This window comes from Chelmon rostratus, chromosome 1, assembly GCF_017976325.1.
Source record: "Chelmon rostratus isolate fCheRos1 chromosome 1, fCheRos1.pri, whole genome shotgun sequence".
NCBI classification, from domain to species: domain Eukaryota; kingdom Metazoa; phylum Chordata; class Actinopteri; order Chaetodontiformes; family Chaetodontidae; genus Chelmon; species Chelmon rostratus.
Genome location: NC_055658.1, coordinates 25,724,292 through 25,740,461, shown reverse-complemented (window position 1 = coordinate 25,740,461; position 16,170 = coordinate 25,724,292). Strand labels below are relative to the sequence as shown.

The window sequence follows — 16,170 nt, the reverse complement described above, 5'->3', positions numbered from 1 at the left end:
AATTACACAAAAGACTATCCTGTTGCCTTTACTATGTTGAAGAGAAAGGTCTTCCATGGACACTCTTATAGTGTAATCGGTAATCCGATGTTCAAGGATTTCCCAGATTCCTCAGACTGCCTTTTAGCAAACTGTGTTCAGGTGTGTGTTCTTCACATGTTGGAGTGCATGTGGAGAGAAATGACAATAGAGTAGAAAACTGCAGACAGACAAAGTTAGTAGCCAAAAGAAAGAAGATCTCGCACCTTAAGGTGCCAGTTACTGTATTTTACCCAGAAGGTGGAGACAAAACCAGAGTTAAAAGGAGAGTGAGGGAGACTTCCATTTGTCAGGTGGACAGAAACACAACTTCAAATGAATGCTAGTTATCAAACTGTTTGCTAACATGTTAGCCATAGCTGCGTGTTGTTGGCTGGGCATCTGTCTGCTTGTTTTAATATCCTGCTGCCCCCTGGTGGACAGAATTTAATTAATGCAGCTTTAACTTTGTACAGCCCCGATTCCAAAAAAGTTGACGCTGTGTAAAACATAAATAAAACAGAATGTGCTCCTTTGCTAATCTTTTTTGATATATAACAGTACAGAAAAGGTTACAAAGACAATATGTTTTATGTTTGATCTCATCATCTTCATTGATTTTTGTAAATATCTGCTTATTCTGAATATCATGCAGCAACATGTTTCAAACACGTTGGGAGCAAGAAAAGGCTGGTAAAGTTGTGGAATGCTGCAGAAACACCTGTTTGGAACATTCCACAGGTAAACAATTTGATAACAGGTGATAGTATCATGATTGACAAGCAAGGATGGAGGTTCACCACTTTGTGAACTCTTGATTATTTAAAGATATTACTACATGGACTCAGGGACACTTTAGAAAACAGTTGTCGGTAAACAGTTCGTTTGCAAATGATTCAGCTTTTATTCACCTTTTAAACAGCGTCACAACTTCTTTGGAATCTGAGTTTTACTAATCATTTATTAAGTAGTTAAAGGCTTGAGTCCAGACTACATTTCACACCTCTTAATCTGTAGGTCCTTAAATTTGCCTGCATCCGTAAGATTGGCTTTGTACCAGTCCAATCATAAAGCAAAACAAAACAAAACAAAAACTCCCTTCATATACCGTCTGAGCTTTTTCCTTAAATCTTTTAATTCTTGGTAAAATCTTGTCAAATCTTTTTTACTGCTTTCCCTTTTGCAGTTTACAGTTTTACAACATTTAATGAATTCTCTTTAAGTGCTTTAGAGGGCCTTTAAAACACTTTGTGAGTAGTTTTAAAAAATGCTAATACACAGCGATAATGACTCAACGGTGAGCAGTAAATACCTGGACATGATATATGTGTGTTCATCCAGTGGAAAACTCAAACATACAAACATAACAGGCAAAGTGATTCTAGACACGGTCAGACATCCTCACTTGGGTGTTTCAGCACAGTCTGTTAATGCACACACTGCCTTACAGTTCTCTATGTATCTCTATTAGATCTCTCACAGCTCTGTCTCATTTTTCTCCACCTTATTCATCCTTTTGGGAGCCCGATGAAAAATTCATATTCTGGGATGGTGAACTGCCCACGCTTATTTAAAAGAAATCATTCATTTTCACATCTATTGGTATATTCAGACAACCTCTTTAGATCTGCACTTTACAAAGAAGAGGGAAGAGCTCCATCAATGGCGGAATAAAAGTCCAAGTAGGAAGTTCATTCATATGCTGGTTCAGGCCTCTCCTGCAGCAGACTGTGAACATCAATACATTAAACACCTTTAGATATGCTAAGCACCCTTTTGCCATTAGCAGAAAACAATCTCTGTTTCTGCTATTCTGGTTTCACAGTTGCTTGAACATGGAATGAGTAATTCATATTTGTAATTGTTATTATTGATGTATTTCATTCTTCATGCTTCAAATATGGTGTGACATCCAAAAATTAGGCATGACTTTCAATCAAATCAAAATTAGACGAGCAGGGAGGGTCACCAGGTCATGCAAATGCATTAAGCACACATACACACACACACACACACACACACCAGGACACTGGGTTAAATAAACACTTAGCTGCTCCATCTGACCACAGGTCGATAGTGGCGGTGTGGCTCGCCTTGTCACTGGCTCAGCTACACTCTTTAATTACACACCCATTGATTGGCCAGGGTGTCGATAAGGCATTTAAGCAGCTTAATACTCGTTGTATTAACGTGAGCAATATGCACATAGTTTATGTATTAATTCTCAGCCTGAGGTGGAGCACTTGTATTGCATTTCAATTCGTCTGCCCGGGGTTTTCATGAAATGTCAATAGAAAGAGGAGAAATTGATCGATTAGACTGCTGGTGGCAGGAGGAGGAGGAAGTGGCGGGTGGAGGAGGAGGTAGAGGGTGGGGGCTGCTGAAGTTACTTTCTGTTTTGCTGAACCGATGCCAAACTGCTGTCTCAGCTCTGTTGTTGTACCCCAACAAATCTATCAGGAAGACTAAGACATCTCTTAAAGTTAAATTAGAGCTGATTGAAAAGCAATTTTCAGTTGTGCTCTGTTAAGTCCGTCCATTCATGCATAGATGTTAGCTGTACCCCCCTTCTCCTCCCCCAGTCCTCTCCCTCTACATCCATACAGTAGATGAGAGTTGTTGCTGAGGGAGTCGCTCCATCACCTCTGTGGCGACCTCCGAGGTTCCAGCCCATGAATGGTAAGCACCTTCGGGTCGAGCCGGCCCCGGCCAAGAGAGAGCAGGGGCCGGGACGGACAGGGAGCGCAGGGGCCACCACTCACCATGACCGGGACAGACAGAGAGGAGAGAACAGAGCACTTGCTTTACAGCTGACTGACAGCAGGTTAATTGACTGAACCCTCCTCAGTGCTGCTCATGAGACAGCGTGTCTTCCCCAGAGGCATCTCAATTCACCATCCAAGATAAAGACATTCATGCTGATCTGCAGTAAGCAGATGCTCATGGAAACGCGTTGGGACCGACGACATATTGGTCCTGTATAATATTAGAAGTGTGTGTTCTCGATTCATTGCACAAAATCAGTAGTTTATCTTAGCAACATCAAATCTGTTGTAGATATCAGACTCAGCTAAGACAAGTGGCCAGTCAATGATCAAAGACTCCATCATGGTAACCGTGTGCATTAGCTGTCTGGCTGGCATGAACAACTTGGCATCGTAGCACATTGTTGTAACCTAGATCAATATTGAACTGTATCAGTAAATTAGGTCTCTACGGGATTACTGTGTTGCAAAATGGCACACAATGATGCTGTTTTATGATTAGTGAGTCTAATTCTGTGACATTTTATGCTAATATATCCATCCTAAGGGCATATTGTAATTAATAGGTTGTTACAGTTGTGTTACGGTATGCTGTAATTTAACTCCGTGGTGCATTATTTTAGTAATGCATAAGTCAAAACTTATGCTTATACATAAAAAATATAGAATAATTTACCTTAGAACTAGTTTAAGTTCGAATTTACACCCAGCTCGTAAAACAGCCTGCAGGTCTGTATTTTCATAATATGATGACACCAAATATGTTGAGCTGAATTTGGACTGTATGCACAGTTCATCTAGAAGACCGGCGTGTGAGGTGTAGTTGCAAGAATAATCATAATACTATACATAAACATATTTTTTAGGAAATGTGTATTGCTGCTTAACTTACGCTCCTGTGCGATGTGTGAAGGGGAGAGGTCAGGCTTGGTTGGACATGCAGTGTACAGGTTTTTGACACTGGGCTCGCATCCTGCATGCCATGTATGTATTTGTGTATATATTATTGTGTATTTGGTGGTTTAGGCTGCTAAAACACAAACTGAGTGATCAAGTTGAACCCAGGTCAGACTGAATTATGCATTTATGAATGTTTCACTCGCCAACAGTGTCCACAGCCTTTTTAGCCACACTGCTGCATCGCTCTGGGGACATCCATACTAAACTTTAGGATATTAGCATTGTCAGCATTCCATTAATAACATTTAACAGGCCCTGGTGTGGCTGTAAACTCTTGTATTTGTTTAGTTGTTGTTCTTTGTTTGTTCAACTCCCTGAGTTTATTTTCTTTTGATTTGTTAAAATAAGACTATACTGAGGAAGAGATTGTAAATCTATAACTGATAGTCAAATGTATCGTATGCATAGGCAGCAAAGTGCCCATCCAAAGAAGAGGAATATGTGTGTAAAGTATGCAAGTCTTTGTGCAAAGTGCAAAACTTAGTAGCACAACATAGAGAATGGCCATAAAGTTAGCAGACACAGTAATGTCAGTTACACAGCAACATATATCTAAAGTTGGCTAACACTCCTTAACATTAGCCATCATAAGCTCAGCTGTGGCTGCAAAACCACTGAGTGCACTGAATTTCTTTCAAGAGTCACATCGTCCTGCTTTAAGGGCAGGATTTGATTGGAAAAACCAAGGTTTGTGTAACTGATGAAGACAGTTTTATGTAGTTAAGTAACTTCCTACTGGGAATACCTGCATTTTAGTGATATAGGTTCTATGTTGTGCAGCTTATTATATAAAATGTAGCTTCAAAAGTGTTGCTGTACCTGTTCCAGTTAGCAGCGCGGCAGTGCTCCATTAAAGCATCAAAAGGATGTACTTATCTTTACCGCAATGCAGCCCTTTCATACATTTCCTGAGGGAAATTGAAAACAGCAGTATTGATAAAAGCAGAAAATGAAAGACTTTTCCAGGACTATATGCTGATTCTAGGATCGACTTTCATTTCTGAGGCTTGGAAACGTTGCTTTCATTCAATCTGATGGCGGACGGCGCGATGGTGAGCTGCTTGCTCGTCCCTCGCGGTCGTGCCCCGTACCTGTCCTCAGACTCACCGACATTCAAAGCCGTGAGTTCAGCTGGCAGTCACCGTCACACTTAGAAGCCAAATACTCTCAGCAAATAAAGTAAACAACTAAAATATTTATTAACTGAAGATTTTTTTTACAGCAAACTCTTATCACGACACAGTCTTAAAGTCAAATGACACTTAACCCTTTGAGTACAGTTAGGTTGGCCACTCTGATCTGGAGAACAGACCTGGGGATTCCTCCTCCGTGGTCCTTTATCAAAAACATGAACAAGCACATCAGGATCTAGAAGGTCCAAAACTGCTTCTTTTAAAAAGTCAGACATTAAAGGAGAAACACAATGTCTTGTTGTTGTTGTTTTTTTTAGTAGGAACTGAATCAAGAACAACATTATCATTTTCAACATTAGATTTTTTCCTTTTTTTTTTCTTTTTTTACGTTTTTTACATGTGTACATCGTTCTATTTTTGTCTCCTTCTCATGTACGTTCTCATGAGAGTTTTCAGTTCAGTTCATATAGACGTGTTTTGGAGGGGAAAAAGAAAAAAGAAGGTGTAACGTGAAAAGTCTGCCCAAGATCCTCGTCTGCTTCGCAAAGACGACGGGAACAGACGCTGGTCTACGCTCGTTCTGGTTCCCAAAATCCACTTCTGCTGAGGGTCACTCACCAGCCAGAGATCGGTACAAACACACAGGCTAGTCAAATCCATAATGTTCTAAAACAGTGAAAAGACATTAAACTATGACAGATACTAAAAGGGTTAAGGCAAGAATAGAAAAATAAAGAAATAGTAGAAACAATAGAAATGTTGCTTCTCTGTCACTCGACTTGCAACGCTCTGATCCTAAGAAGCTGTAGTGAGAATTATTCACATAGTCTTACTCTCTTTACACAACCCTTCACTTTACACAGTATTTACAGCAAAACAGAACCTATCCCACTAAAAGAAAAGTAGTCCACTAAAATTAATACGTTATTCATGAACACAATGATAATTAAAAAACTGTATAATTTTAGCATGTTGTCAGTATGTAAAAACATTTACACACAGACTTGCAAATAGTGTTTTACATTAGTCATCATATTTCATATCAAATCAATCAACAGAGCAATCTGAAAACCTTGTTTTCACTGATCTTTTGTACAAATGTCTGCTTTTGATTGCTGTGTTAATCTCGATGGGTACAGACACCATTTACATCACTTGTTTTTCTTTTGTGTGTACTTTGTGCACAGTTGACAGTTTCAGTTTTACAAGAGGCATTGTGAAAATGGAGGCGAGCACAGGGCGAAATGCTCAGGTGAGACACAAACAGATGTGGCGAACAAAGACGACACAAGGACATGGTGACTGAGAGGTCAGAGCGGCGGCACGCCTCGCTGTGCGCCTTTCCCAAAAGTTTGTGAAGTGACCACCACGGTTGGGAGTCCAAACAACGCGCTGGGTGCATGAAAGGGTAGAAAAATATCTTTTCCCGCTGTTTCTGTAAAGGACCAGAAGCATGACTGGAACAAGAACTAGTTTGACATTAAATAGAGGAAGGTCAGCAGGAGGGAGATGGTGGAGGCATTTACTCACAACTCCAAAGACCAATGTCACCCCAATTCCAAAAGAAGTCTAAAAGTTTTCCCTTTACAGCTACTGCAGACTGCAACACTTTCAAAGACTCATAATCGTGGCATTGTTTTTAAAACGAGTTCCACACTGTTGGTTTATTAATGTGCGGGTAGCGTACTGATGAAAAGATTTCTCCATTTGGAGAGACCGTCAGCTGGATGGAATGATCACGGTATTAAACGAAAAAGCGCGACAGGTGACCCTGCACTCATGGCTTCCTCATTTATTTTGCCTTCAGATACCTGTTGCACTCTCAATGGATCCTGTTCATCTCCTGTCTCAGACTTGTCTCCACGGTGCCCTCCAAGAGCATCCTGTTATTGGCTTGGAAGAGTCCCGTAACTTCATGCCTGCTCGAGGTTTTTGTCTCAGATCTCAAACTAACTGAGCCTGCACTCGGCTTTCCAGCATCAACCTTGACCTTGATGGGAAATACTGGAATGTTTTAGGGCTCCAGCTGATTCACTTCATTTCAGAGAAATGAAAAAGAACTTTGACGAAGCCAAATTAAGGTTTCAGGTTCACTGTGGAGGATTATCTGAATCTGTGGAGGCTGGTTTTCATTCTGAAGCAGCAAATTGATTCTCGTGAAGGAGGAAAAATGAGGTTTGATACCTGTAACTATGCTGAGAGTCTGCAGCAAAACCAGAGAGGAACAAAGTGTAGAGAGGACCTTGACTGTTGTTACCAGCTTTGAAAAGAAACAGCTATCCCCCTACTGAAATTATTTTACTTGCCTAAAACTAACTCTCAAGTGGTTTTATAAAAAGCTGTATAACAAAAGTTGAATGAATAATGATTTCACCTGACCAAAAGGTGAAACTGGCATGTCAGGTTTCTGCTGTTATCAGCGAATAATTTGCAGGCTGAAGCACAATTCATGGCCACAACAAGTAATTTGCATTTTAGTAAAAAAAAAAATAGTGATGGACAAACAGAGTGCTAAAGACCACACTTGAGGGATATGCTAGCACTCTGGAGACAAGCTGGAGGATAATGCAGAGAGGTGTGGAGGAGAGAATGAGGCAGGAGACCAGAGCAGCGTCAGAGCTGTGAATGTGTGAAGTGTAGCAGGAAAAGCACCCGACTCCCCTGCCTTAATAAGCCCGGCCATCTGTAAACAGATTCGACACTCGGTGACCTCCTGGCATACTCAAATCCAGGCTGGCGTGACATGGCTTTAATTATCCCCACTCTCCCTCTCTTTTTTTTGTATGCCTCTCACTCCCACTTTGTGTATGTGGTTCAGAGCTGAGAAGCCAGAGGGGTCCGACCCATCGAGAGTTTTGTCGATTTACGCTACAGCTTCGGCCAGTGCTGGAATCTGTTGGGCACCATCGCGTTGTTTTCACATGCTTTTCAGTGCTGTTGTTTTTATAGGTAGCGGCCTCACAATCAAACTAATGAGAGAGCAGATATTGAGGCTGAGGGATAGTGTTGAAGACATAATTCAGAACCTTGATTCTCCAAAGGATGTGACTCATGAAGGTGGGTCACTTAAAGGACCTGAAACAACTACCATCCATTTGGAACAGGTTTGCTATCATAGAGAGGAGTGAGACACAGTAAAATGGGATAACCACTCATGCATTTGGACAACCAAGCTTGAGAGAGCAGTTCCAACCCTTCACGCACCTGGCCAATCACTGCCTGAAGGGGGCGTACTCGTCAGATTGTGTGTTTCAGAGAGTCAGAAAAATTGTCAGATGCAGGCCGACCATCATCGTTGAAGGGGTGTCGGAGAGTGGATTTCAGATCTGCTGGACGGTCTGACAAGCACTTCATTCTCTACACGTCTCTTTGCAAATGACAAGGTCGACCCTAAGAGAGACCAAACGGCGCTCAGATGCTGCTTGTCAAAAACCAAAGCTCCAGCAACACTTCTAGTACTGAAACAATTTCATAATGAAACCGCTGCATTTCAGCCTGTGGCCTTGGCCTTGGTAAAGACCACAGGCTGAAATGCATCGGGTTCACCGCACATAGGTTGTCCTCAGACTAAAGCTGTAAAGAACAAGTGTTATATCCATGTTTGCATCTTAAATTTAAATTATGATGTGTCCATCTATATAACAATAGTATTCAAGTTTAAATGCTGCCTGGAGCAAAGTAGGATGCTGAGGGTTACAATGAAGTCATTTGCTTTGTCCTCCAACTTTGGGCATTTCAGAGTCAGATTTTGGAGGACCCTTTAAAATGGAACAGGCCTTTTGACATATTAAACATATATAAATCGCTGTCCAGTCTCTGAAGTGGGTGAGGCAGATGGCTGTCAGGTGTAGATGCAGGAATGAGGGAGATGTGCTGCCTTAAGAACATTAATATAGCATGTAAAGAAATGTTATGCACCCTTGATTTGTTTGCACCTTCAGCCACAGAACCATAAGCATATAAATGCACTGAAATCCCTAAAAATTAAGACTAAGTTTAATAGATTGTTTTTTTTTTTCACTTTGTTCCCACAAAGGCGATTTTTACTGAAATGTCATTTTTGTTCTTTTCCCAGGTGTTATTTCTACATCAAGCTATCTCCTGTTTCAGTAATATCGACCTTGCATCCTGATAGCTTCACAGAACAGCATATAAAATTAGGGCGCACTGCTTTTGGTTACCACGGTAATAAATGTATTATGACGACCTCCATGGTGACCAAACACCTCGGCATCTGTCCAGCTGTGAATCATTTTCTCGGACAACTCCGAACACTCAGCTACTTGTGTCGGGTTTGGGGCTCGAGACGTAACGCTAAACAGGTTTCCTCAAGACATGTGGTGAAATGGAAATAACACAAAGACACGTACACAACACAGTAACTGTGGTGACTGGCCTCAGTCTCCGCCCGAGCCACACACACACACACGCGCTCACTGTTTGTCGTCAGAGTTACGGCATAAAAGCGCAGCCTCAACACCCCAGTCTGCCCAGTGTGTGTTTGTATTTTCTGTGCACACCCTGGCATGCACATGTGTGTGCGTGAGTCTGTTTTAGAAATCCAAGGGGAGGGTCGTCAGATGGAGGAGGGGTGGGGGGAGCGTGGCAGTCCCGCAGTGAAAGGAGCAGAGCAGGACAGGAGGAGAAGAGCTTTAATTGTTCTGAAGGCAGTCCAGATCCACTGAGCAGCAAACATTTCCATTCTGAGCAGCAACGCATGAAAAGACAAGAGATAGAGAGAATTAAATATACTGCATTGTGTTATAGTGTGCTGAGTGTTATCTATCAGTCAAAGTGATACAACCTGCGATGTCAACGTTACGTCTAATACCACTATTGGCTCAGTTCACATAAATTGCAAAAGAATACACTGTGTTTTTCCCCCGACCACTCGTGCTGTCTAGTCATTCAGTTTCAGGACTGTCTTCTATGCTTTTGAGATTTATGACACCACTCCAAGTAGGAGGTGAACAGAGTTTAAGATGTGTGGCTCCAAGTTGCGACAAATTCGAGAAACTGAACAGCAGCTTGTCTTTCCACTGACAAGCTCGCAGCTTTTTCGGATAATCAGCTTCGGTGATGTCTCCTGCTGGTCAGCGGCAAACTATGTCTTTGTCAGCGGTGATGCACATGGGCTCATTACGGGAGCAATCACCAATCACAGAGCAGCAAGGTGAACTGTGAGCCCCAACAGCAGCTGGATACTCTGACTTGCATGTTTTCTAAGTCCACTGATTCGGTTCATGTAGTGTGGTCTGCTCCTGCTCTGTACAAAAAGTGCGGCAGGATAACTTTTGTTGGGATTTGCTGCTACATAAATAAAACAGAGCTGAATTGAACTGTACAACATCAACCTGACGTGTGCTGTTGATTTTGCTTTTGGTCGACACATTTGATGTGCTTCTTCTGGCTCATTTAAATACCGATGGCTAAAAATAAGTGGAATTGAGGAACAACAGATTATTTTCACTAAGTGTGTGGAGATGATCTGAGTCACGGTGACATGTTCCTGACACAGTGATCTGCATATTTTGTGCTTTTAAGATGAAATGTACTTTACATCATCTGTGACAGATTTTCCGAATGTTTTTGTATTCATCTTGGAAGACAGGCAGTCGCACATCCTCCAGCACACATTAGATAAACTCGCTGTGCCAGTTTTTCTTCTGTGCCAGTAGCCTGTAATGCCTGCTATTACCTGTGACATCACGAAGGCATGGAGGAATTTCAAAATGAACATGAACTCAAGATTCTGCGACTTTGTATGATGGTCTAGTTGCAGGGATGCACCAAAAAGATAATGGAAAAGCACTATTGCACCTTCAAAACATGCAAACTGAGCATAAATCATTCTCAGTCCCAGATTGGTTGTGAGCACTGAATTAGCCGTACCACTGTTTAATCAGACCCGGATGCTGCACAGTAAAGCAAACCTTCATTGTGGTTGCTGTTGCTGTGACCTACCTTACACTTGCAGGTGGTGCAGGGTGAGTTTGGCATCTGCCATGTGTCTCCGCTGAGGCGGACGATGCCTGCGGGGTCCTGGCACGTCTGTCGGATGTCATACGACAGGTTGTCGGCCAGGCACGGGTCTGCGACGCAGCGTGGGCAACACTCACCCTCCGCCACCGCCGTGTACTCGCACATCAACACGGGGCAAACCAGAGGCCAGCAGTCCACCTCCCCCTCCTGCGTGGAGACACAGAGAGAGGTAGACAATAAAAAAACAAAGAAAGGCAACACAAACGCTACTGTGTGCGCTGGTTTTTGTGTATGAATCAGCTGATCTGCCAACTGCAGTTACAGCTCACACGCTGATTTGTTGCCACATCTCTAATTAGAGAGGTGGTAATTATCTGAGTCATCCACAAACACTTACACACACAGCCGAGCAGCAGATCAGGGCCAGGTATTAAACAAAGCGCAGCTCTGAGCTTCACGTTGATGAGGAGGTTCTGCGTTTTTCCTCTAACAAACCAGCTCACTCAGGGATTCAATATGAAGGTCAGCTTTAATTCCTGTTGCAAAACACATGTAGCTTATGTGTGCATGTTTGTGTGTACGGACCATGCAGCGGCACTGCTGGCAGCCGTACAGCCAGGACGCTCCGCTGCGGTAGAGCGTGCGTCCGCTCTGGTCCAGACACTGGCTGCTGGGCCTGTTGTCGCAGCCGGGACAGCAGAACAGATCCTCGTCGGGGTCTCCGCAGTCACAGGGTCTCCTCCTGCAGTACGTCTGCCCGTCCTGCACATCAGAGGTAACAGTCAGGGATTGATAGTTGCCCTGGCTTACAGTGTGTGGCTGACTTCAAAGCAACAGTGTCAACAAAAACTTCAACTTCATATCCTGGGCTGTAAAGCACTCTTCCGCAGTGTCTTTATTATTACCTAGGTGGGTCAGCCTGTGTTCAGCAGCTGCTAAAAGCTTTCATCAGCCTGGTTACAGTGAAGACTTTAAGGATTCCTTGATGCACTCAAAGTCATTTCAGAGCCTTTTCATCTCTGAAGAGTGAAATCCTTGAGACACCGCTGAATGCCTCACATTTTTAGCTACAAAGGCAGTGCAATTACAAATATGTTGAATCTCAGTAAAAAAGAGAAAAAAAAAAGGATTCAAAGACCCCTATGATGGATCATGATGCGTATCTGAAACCTGTCTCGGATGCCTTTAGGGAGAGCTAGTTAACAGTTTTGCACACTGGGTCATTCAGATTATTCAAGGCCAGCACACCTACAGAGGATTTTTAATGTGTCTGAGCGACTCTCAAACCTCAATTTTCTAACAGCAATTTATCAGAGCCGCGAATGAAGCAAGAATGTGTCAAAAGTTTGGTGTCTGGGCTGGGGTGCAAAGTCAGATGCAGAGAAATCTGCCGGATCCGGGCGCCTCCCCAGCCGCCGTGTCCCTGACTCTCCGTCTCTGCCCAGAGGAAACTTTATGGTCCATTTTACTCACCACAGCCAGCACTGTCTGGCCCGGGGACGACAGTGTAATGGAGATGTAAAAATGTTACATAAAATGGCTATTAGAAAATGTATGGGAGCCATAAAATCATCCCGCATACCATTAAAAGGGCAATACAGAGCCAATGTTTTATCGATCCATATTGTCCTGCTACAGTAACCGCTGAGTCCCAGGGTACCAATTCCCGTGGCGTTGGTCTTTACGGTTACGGCCCTGGACTTGCTGAGAAATTACTGCCAATTGTACCGTGCTGGCAGGACGCATGAATGAAGACTATTAGTTTCAATGCCAGCAATAAGACCAGGCATGCATGCTAATGCTGCACTGTTGTGCTAACCAAAACAACATTATTATACTGATTTTTTTTCACGACTTCGTGATGAATTTGATAATTGCAGGTGCCACTCACTTTAATCAACAGGAACTTGTTTTCAGCACAGTTCTATGATGAGGTATTCCTTCAATTATAACTGCAATCTTCAATTATAACACCTTCCATTTTTCTCTTCTTCACAAACCACAGTTACTTCCTGGCTGCCTCACAGTCACCAGGCCATTGGTTTTCAGCCTTGGTGCCTGGAACCCAGATCGATTCCTGTTTACATTCAGTGAGCATCCCGTGTCAAAAACCAGCAAGGCGGTGGATCCTGAAGGCATCAGGAACTACCCCAATGTGAACAGAGCGTCTCACACTTGTCTCTTTCCTTCGCTCCTTACATGTGCAACGTCTGCTTTTCCCAGAACGCCCCTCGTCTGAATCCGGAAATTCCCTTGTGAATGTATGTACATGCCTACATTTATAGCTGTTGACATGAAATAAATATTTAACACTGAATTTCATTTGTTATTAACTTGTAGCACTGCTAGTTTTTCTCTTGTGTTTGTCACTTCTCCAAAGTGTGAGACATGACAAGGAATGCTACAGATTTCCTTCTGCTAATATACGCTATTCAGGAAACACAGCTACAAAATATGGATCAAGAGACCACGGCTGCATGCAGTGATTAAAAACTATACTTTAACACATAACACATAAATGAGCTGCAAACATTACTCAATATACTTGTAATATCCAAAAAAAAAAAAAAAAAAAAAAGTCAGCAAAGCAACAGTACAATACAACCCGGAGTCCAAAAAAGTTGTGTAAAACATAAATTGAAAACAGAATGCAGTCATTTGCAAAGCAGCTGTGCTTCCAGTGGACGTTTGATCGGTGACAGAGGCTTAATGGAGCCAAGAGAGAATGATGCAGCTGAGGATGTTGATGTTCAGATGGCCATCAATCTCTAAATGAACTGGTTTCCTCTGCAAGAGCCTCCTCCGGAGGAAACCACTGCAGGATGTGACTGAACCAGCGTGTTGTCAGTGTGACGTTAATCACCAGATGTAGGCTGTCACAGTTTACGCATGTTTTGTGGATGTATTAATTTGCTGAAGTGAAAGCAAGAGAAGTGAGAAAGATTCTCCTACCAGCCCTTTCTCAGAATCTTTTTTCTATTCATTAATGATTCATTGAACTCAGCGTGTTTCTCTCCTGTGTCTGCCTCTTTGTCTCTGAGTCAGTTCACCACTTCATGCCAGTCTATCACTGCTTATGAGTTTGCAGATATATCAGATGTTTTCCATGCAGGAGCAATTAAGTGAATTGATCAAAATCAGGGGCCGTCAAGGATCTTTGATAAATATCTTTTCATTATTTTAAATATGATCTTTTGTCCCTTTCTGTTCTCTTTCAACCTATTAAACACTCACATTTTGTAAACTTTTAGAGGTTTTCATTTTACCGCTTTGCAGAAAGAAAATCGCATTAAAGTTAATTACTTGTTGAATGCATACTCCATATGTTTTCTTTATGATACACACACACACATATGTTGACAGTCTACTTACATTTCCACCCAGTATTACAAAGTGTAGTGAATTTGTGTGTGTTCTTCTGTACCTTGCAGGAGCATATAGCACAGCGGTCAAAGCTGGGTTTCCAATCCTCCCCGTTGCGTCTGATTCCCTCCTCCTGTGGGCAGTCGCCGCTGCAGCCCGGACCGGACGTACACACACAGTCGTAGCCTCCCGGAAGGTTCACACACACGCTGTCATTCCAGCAGGTGTGTGTCTGCAAACTGCACTCATCGATGTCTGGAAGGCAGAGAGCGAGCCACAGTAAACAAATGCTTGTGTGTCATTTGTTGAGGAAACAGTGTTTTTGGGCAGTTATCAATTAATGTAGTTTGGGTACATTTGGGTACTGAAGCAGTTTTTTGGCCCCGACCAAAATGTGTCCTGTAGTATCAAATACCTCCTGATCTGAATCTTAATTCTTTCTATTTCACAGTTTCATTGGGTAAAACTGGCACAGTCCTTTAGTGGCATTGAACATTCGAGAACTTTCTCAGAGCCAAAAAACATTTGCACGTCTCAAAAAGGTATTCTTTCAACGTTGGTGTTGAATAAATTCTACTGTGACATTAATGACCAGCTACTTTGATACACAACCCTGTCTCCTAAAAAAAAATTAAATCATATACCACACTTCTGTCATGTGCATGGATTAATCATAATTAACGTCTGGATTATGTTTTCCCTGAGGAATTGTGACATTCAGAACTGCATCCTTTCCCAGCTCTGCACAGGGAAACATTTGCCTTTACTAACTCTGGTAGATGTGGTGCAAATTTACTTTTAATTAAATTTCCTCACATTACAATGGAGCCCGGCAGGTATCGGGCTTTACATTTGTAACAATTTGTGTTGTGTACAAATTAGTATTTTGGCCCTCAAGTCTCTTTAATTATTCCTCCAAACAAGTAGCATTCAGTTATTGTAGCGGCAGGAAGTGAAATTACAGGCTGTTGTGGTCAGTTAGGGAGAAGCACCCAGCGTGTTTCCAGCTGTGTTTCAGAAGTCAGTATGAATCCATTCCTACATATTAGATGTAGCAGCCCCTCTATGCACAGCATTACACATATGCTGCTGTGCACTGCAGTACAAAATAAACAGTAACATAGATATGAGCTCTGTGGATATACTGGATATTACAGGTTCTGGTCATTCATCACATTGTGTATCTACGCATATTTTTAAAGGATAGCAGATTGTTTTTTTGTTTGATTTGCATTATAATTTGAAGGTAGAAATTAGGTCATATTTGACACTCTTTCCCTGTCTTTACCTTGCATACATCAAAGCTTTGGTCACATCAATCATAGCCTAAATTCTCTTGGCGGATACAGTTGAATCATCAAAGGAAGGAGACACATCTGCTCAGTCAGCTTCTGTCTCACTTTCCCTCTCTCCAAACCAGAAGAACCAACACGAACAGGCGGCATTTTCATCTACTTTTCTCTATCAGCAAGGCACAGGAAGCAGGGCGGCGAAAGTCTGCCCATACCTTTTATCAAGCCATGACATTTAACACTCTTTATCCTCATAAATGTGAGCTGTTCAGAGAGAAAAAGACCAAAGTCTCTCCATCAGTAGCTCTGCTCTCCCCTGCCAGCACCTGCTGCCTACAGACATCGATCACACCCACGCGACACTGACAGCACGCTACTCGTGTTGCATGAACAAAGCCCTGAGAAAACAGAAACTAAATGTTAAAAAAAAATGGAGTTCATGTTTTGGTTTGTGCGTTAAACTCTGACCACGCCTTCACACCGTGAGCAACGTGGTGATGAGTGTGATGGGAAACTGGGGGGACTGTTGCAAGTTTGAAAAGGCTTTGCACACCTCCCTGCTCTTCTGTTGATACATTTCAATTTCACTGAACAACATTTCCATCAGGCAGTCAAAAGTGTTAATCCTCTGTCTGCTGGGCGTTTCAGGACGTCAGA

The 16,170-nt window shown here is 42.5% G+C and overlaps 1 protein-coding gene and 1 long non-coding RNA gene across 2 annotated transcripts in view; one reads left to right on the top strand and one right to left on the bottom strand.

Annotated features, from left to right (window-relative positions):
• The window catches only part of LOC121603886, a 64,525-nt gene extending 49,691 nt beyond the window's left edge, over positions 1-14,834 (top strand). The window contains exon 12 of the long non-coding RNA XR_006006719.1: positions 14,290-14,834. This is a non-coding gene — a long non-coding RNA (uncharacterized LOC121603886). The remainder of the gene's footprint in view (positions 1-14,289) is intronic.
• LOC121603868 (protein kinase C-binding protein NELL1-like) overlaps positions 9,529-16,170 on the bottom strand; it is a 233,413-nt gene continuing 226,771 nt past the window's right edge. The window contains exons 17-20 of the mRNA XM_041933140.1: positions 14,283-14,476; positions 11,444-11,620; positions 10,841-11,065; positions 9,529-9,579 (exon numbers count right to left, since the gene is read on the bottom strand). Coding sequence (XP_041789074.1) covers positions 9,529-9,579; positions 10,841-11,065; positions 11,444-11,620; positions 14,283-14,476 — 647 coding nt within the window. The remainder of the gene's footprint in view (positions 9,580-10,840; positions 11,066-11,443; positions 11,621-14,282; positions 14,477-16,170) is intronic.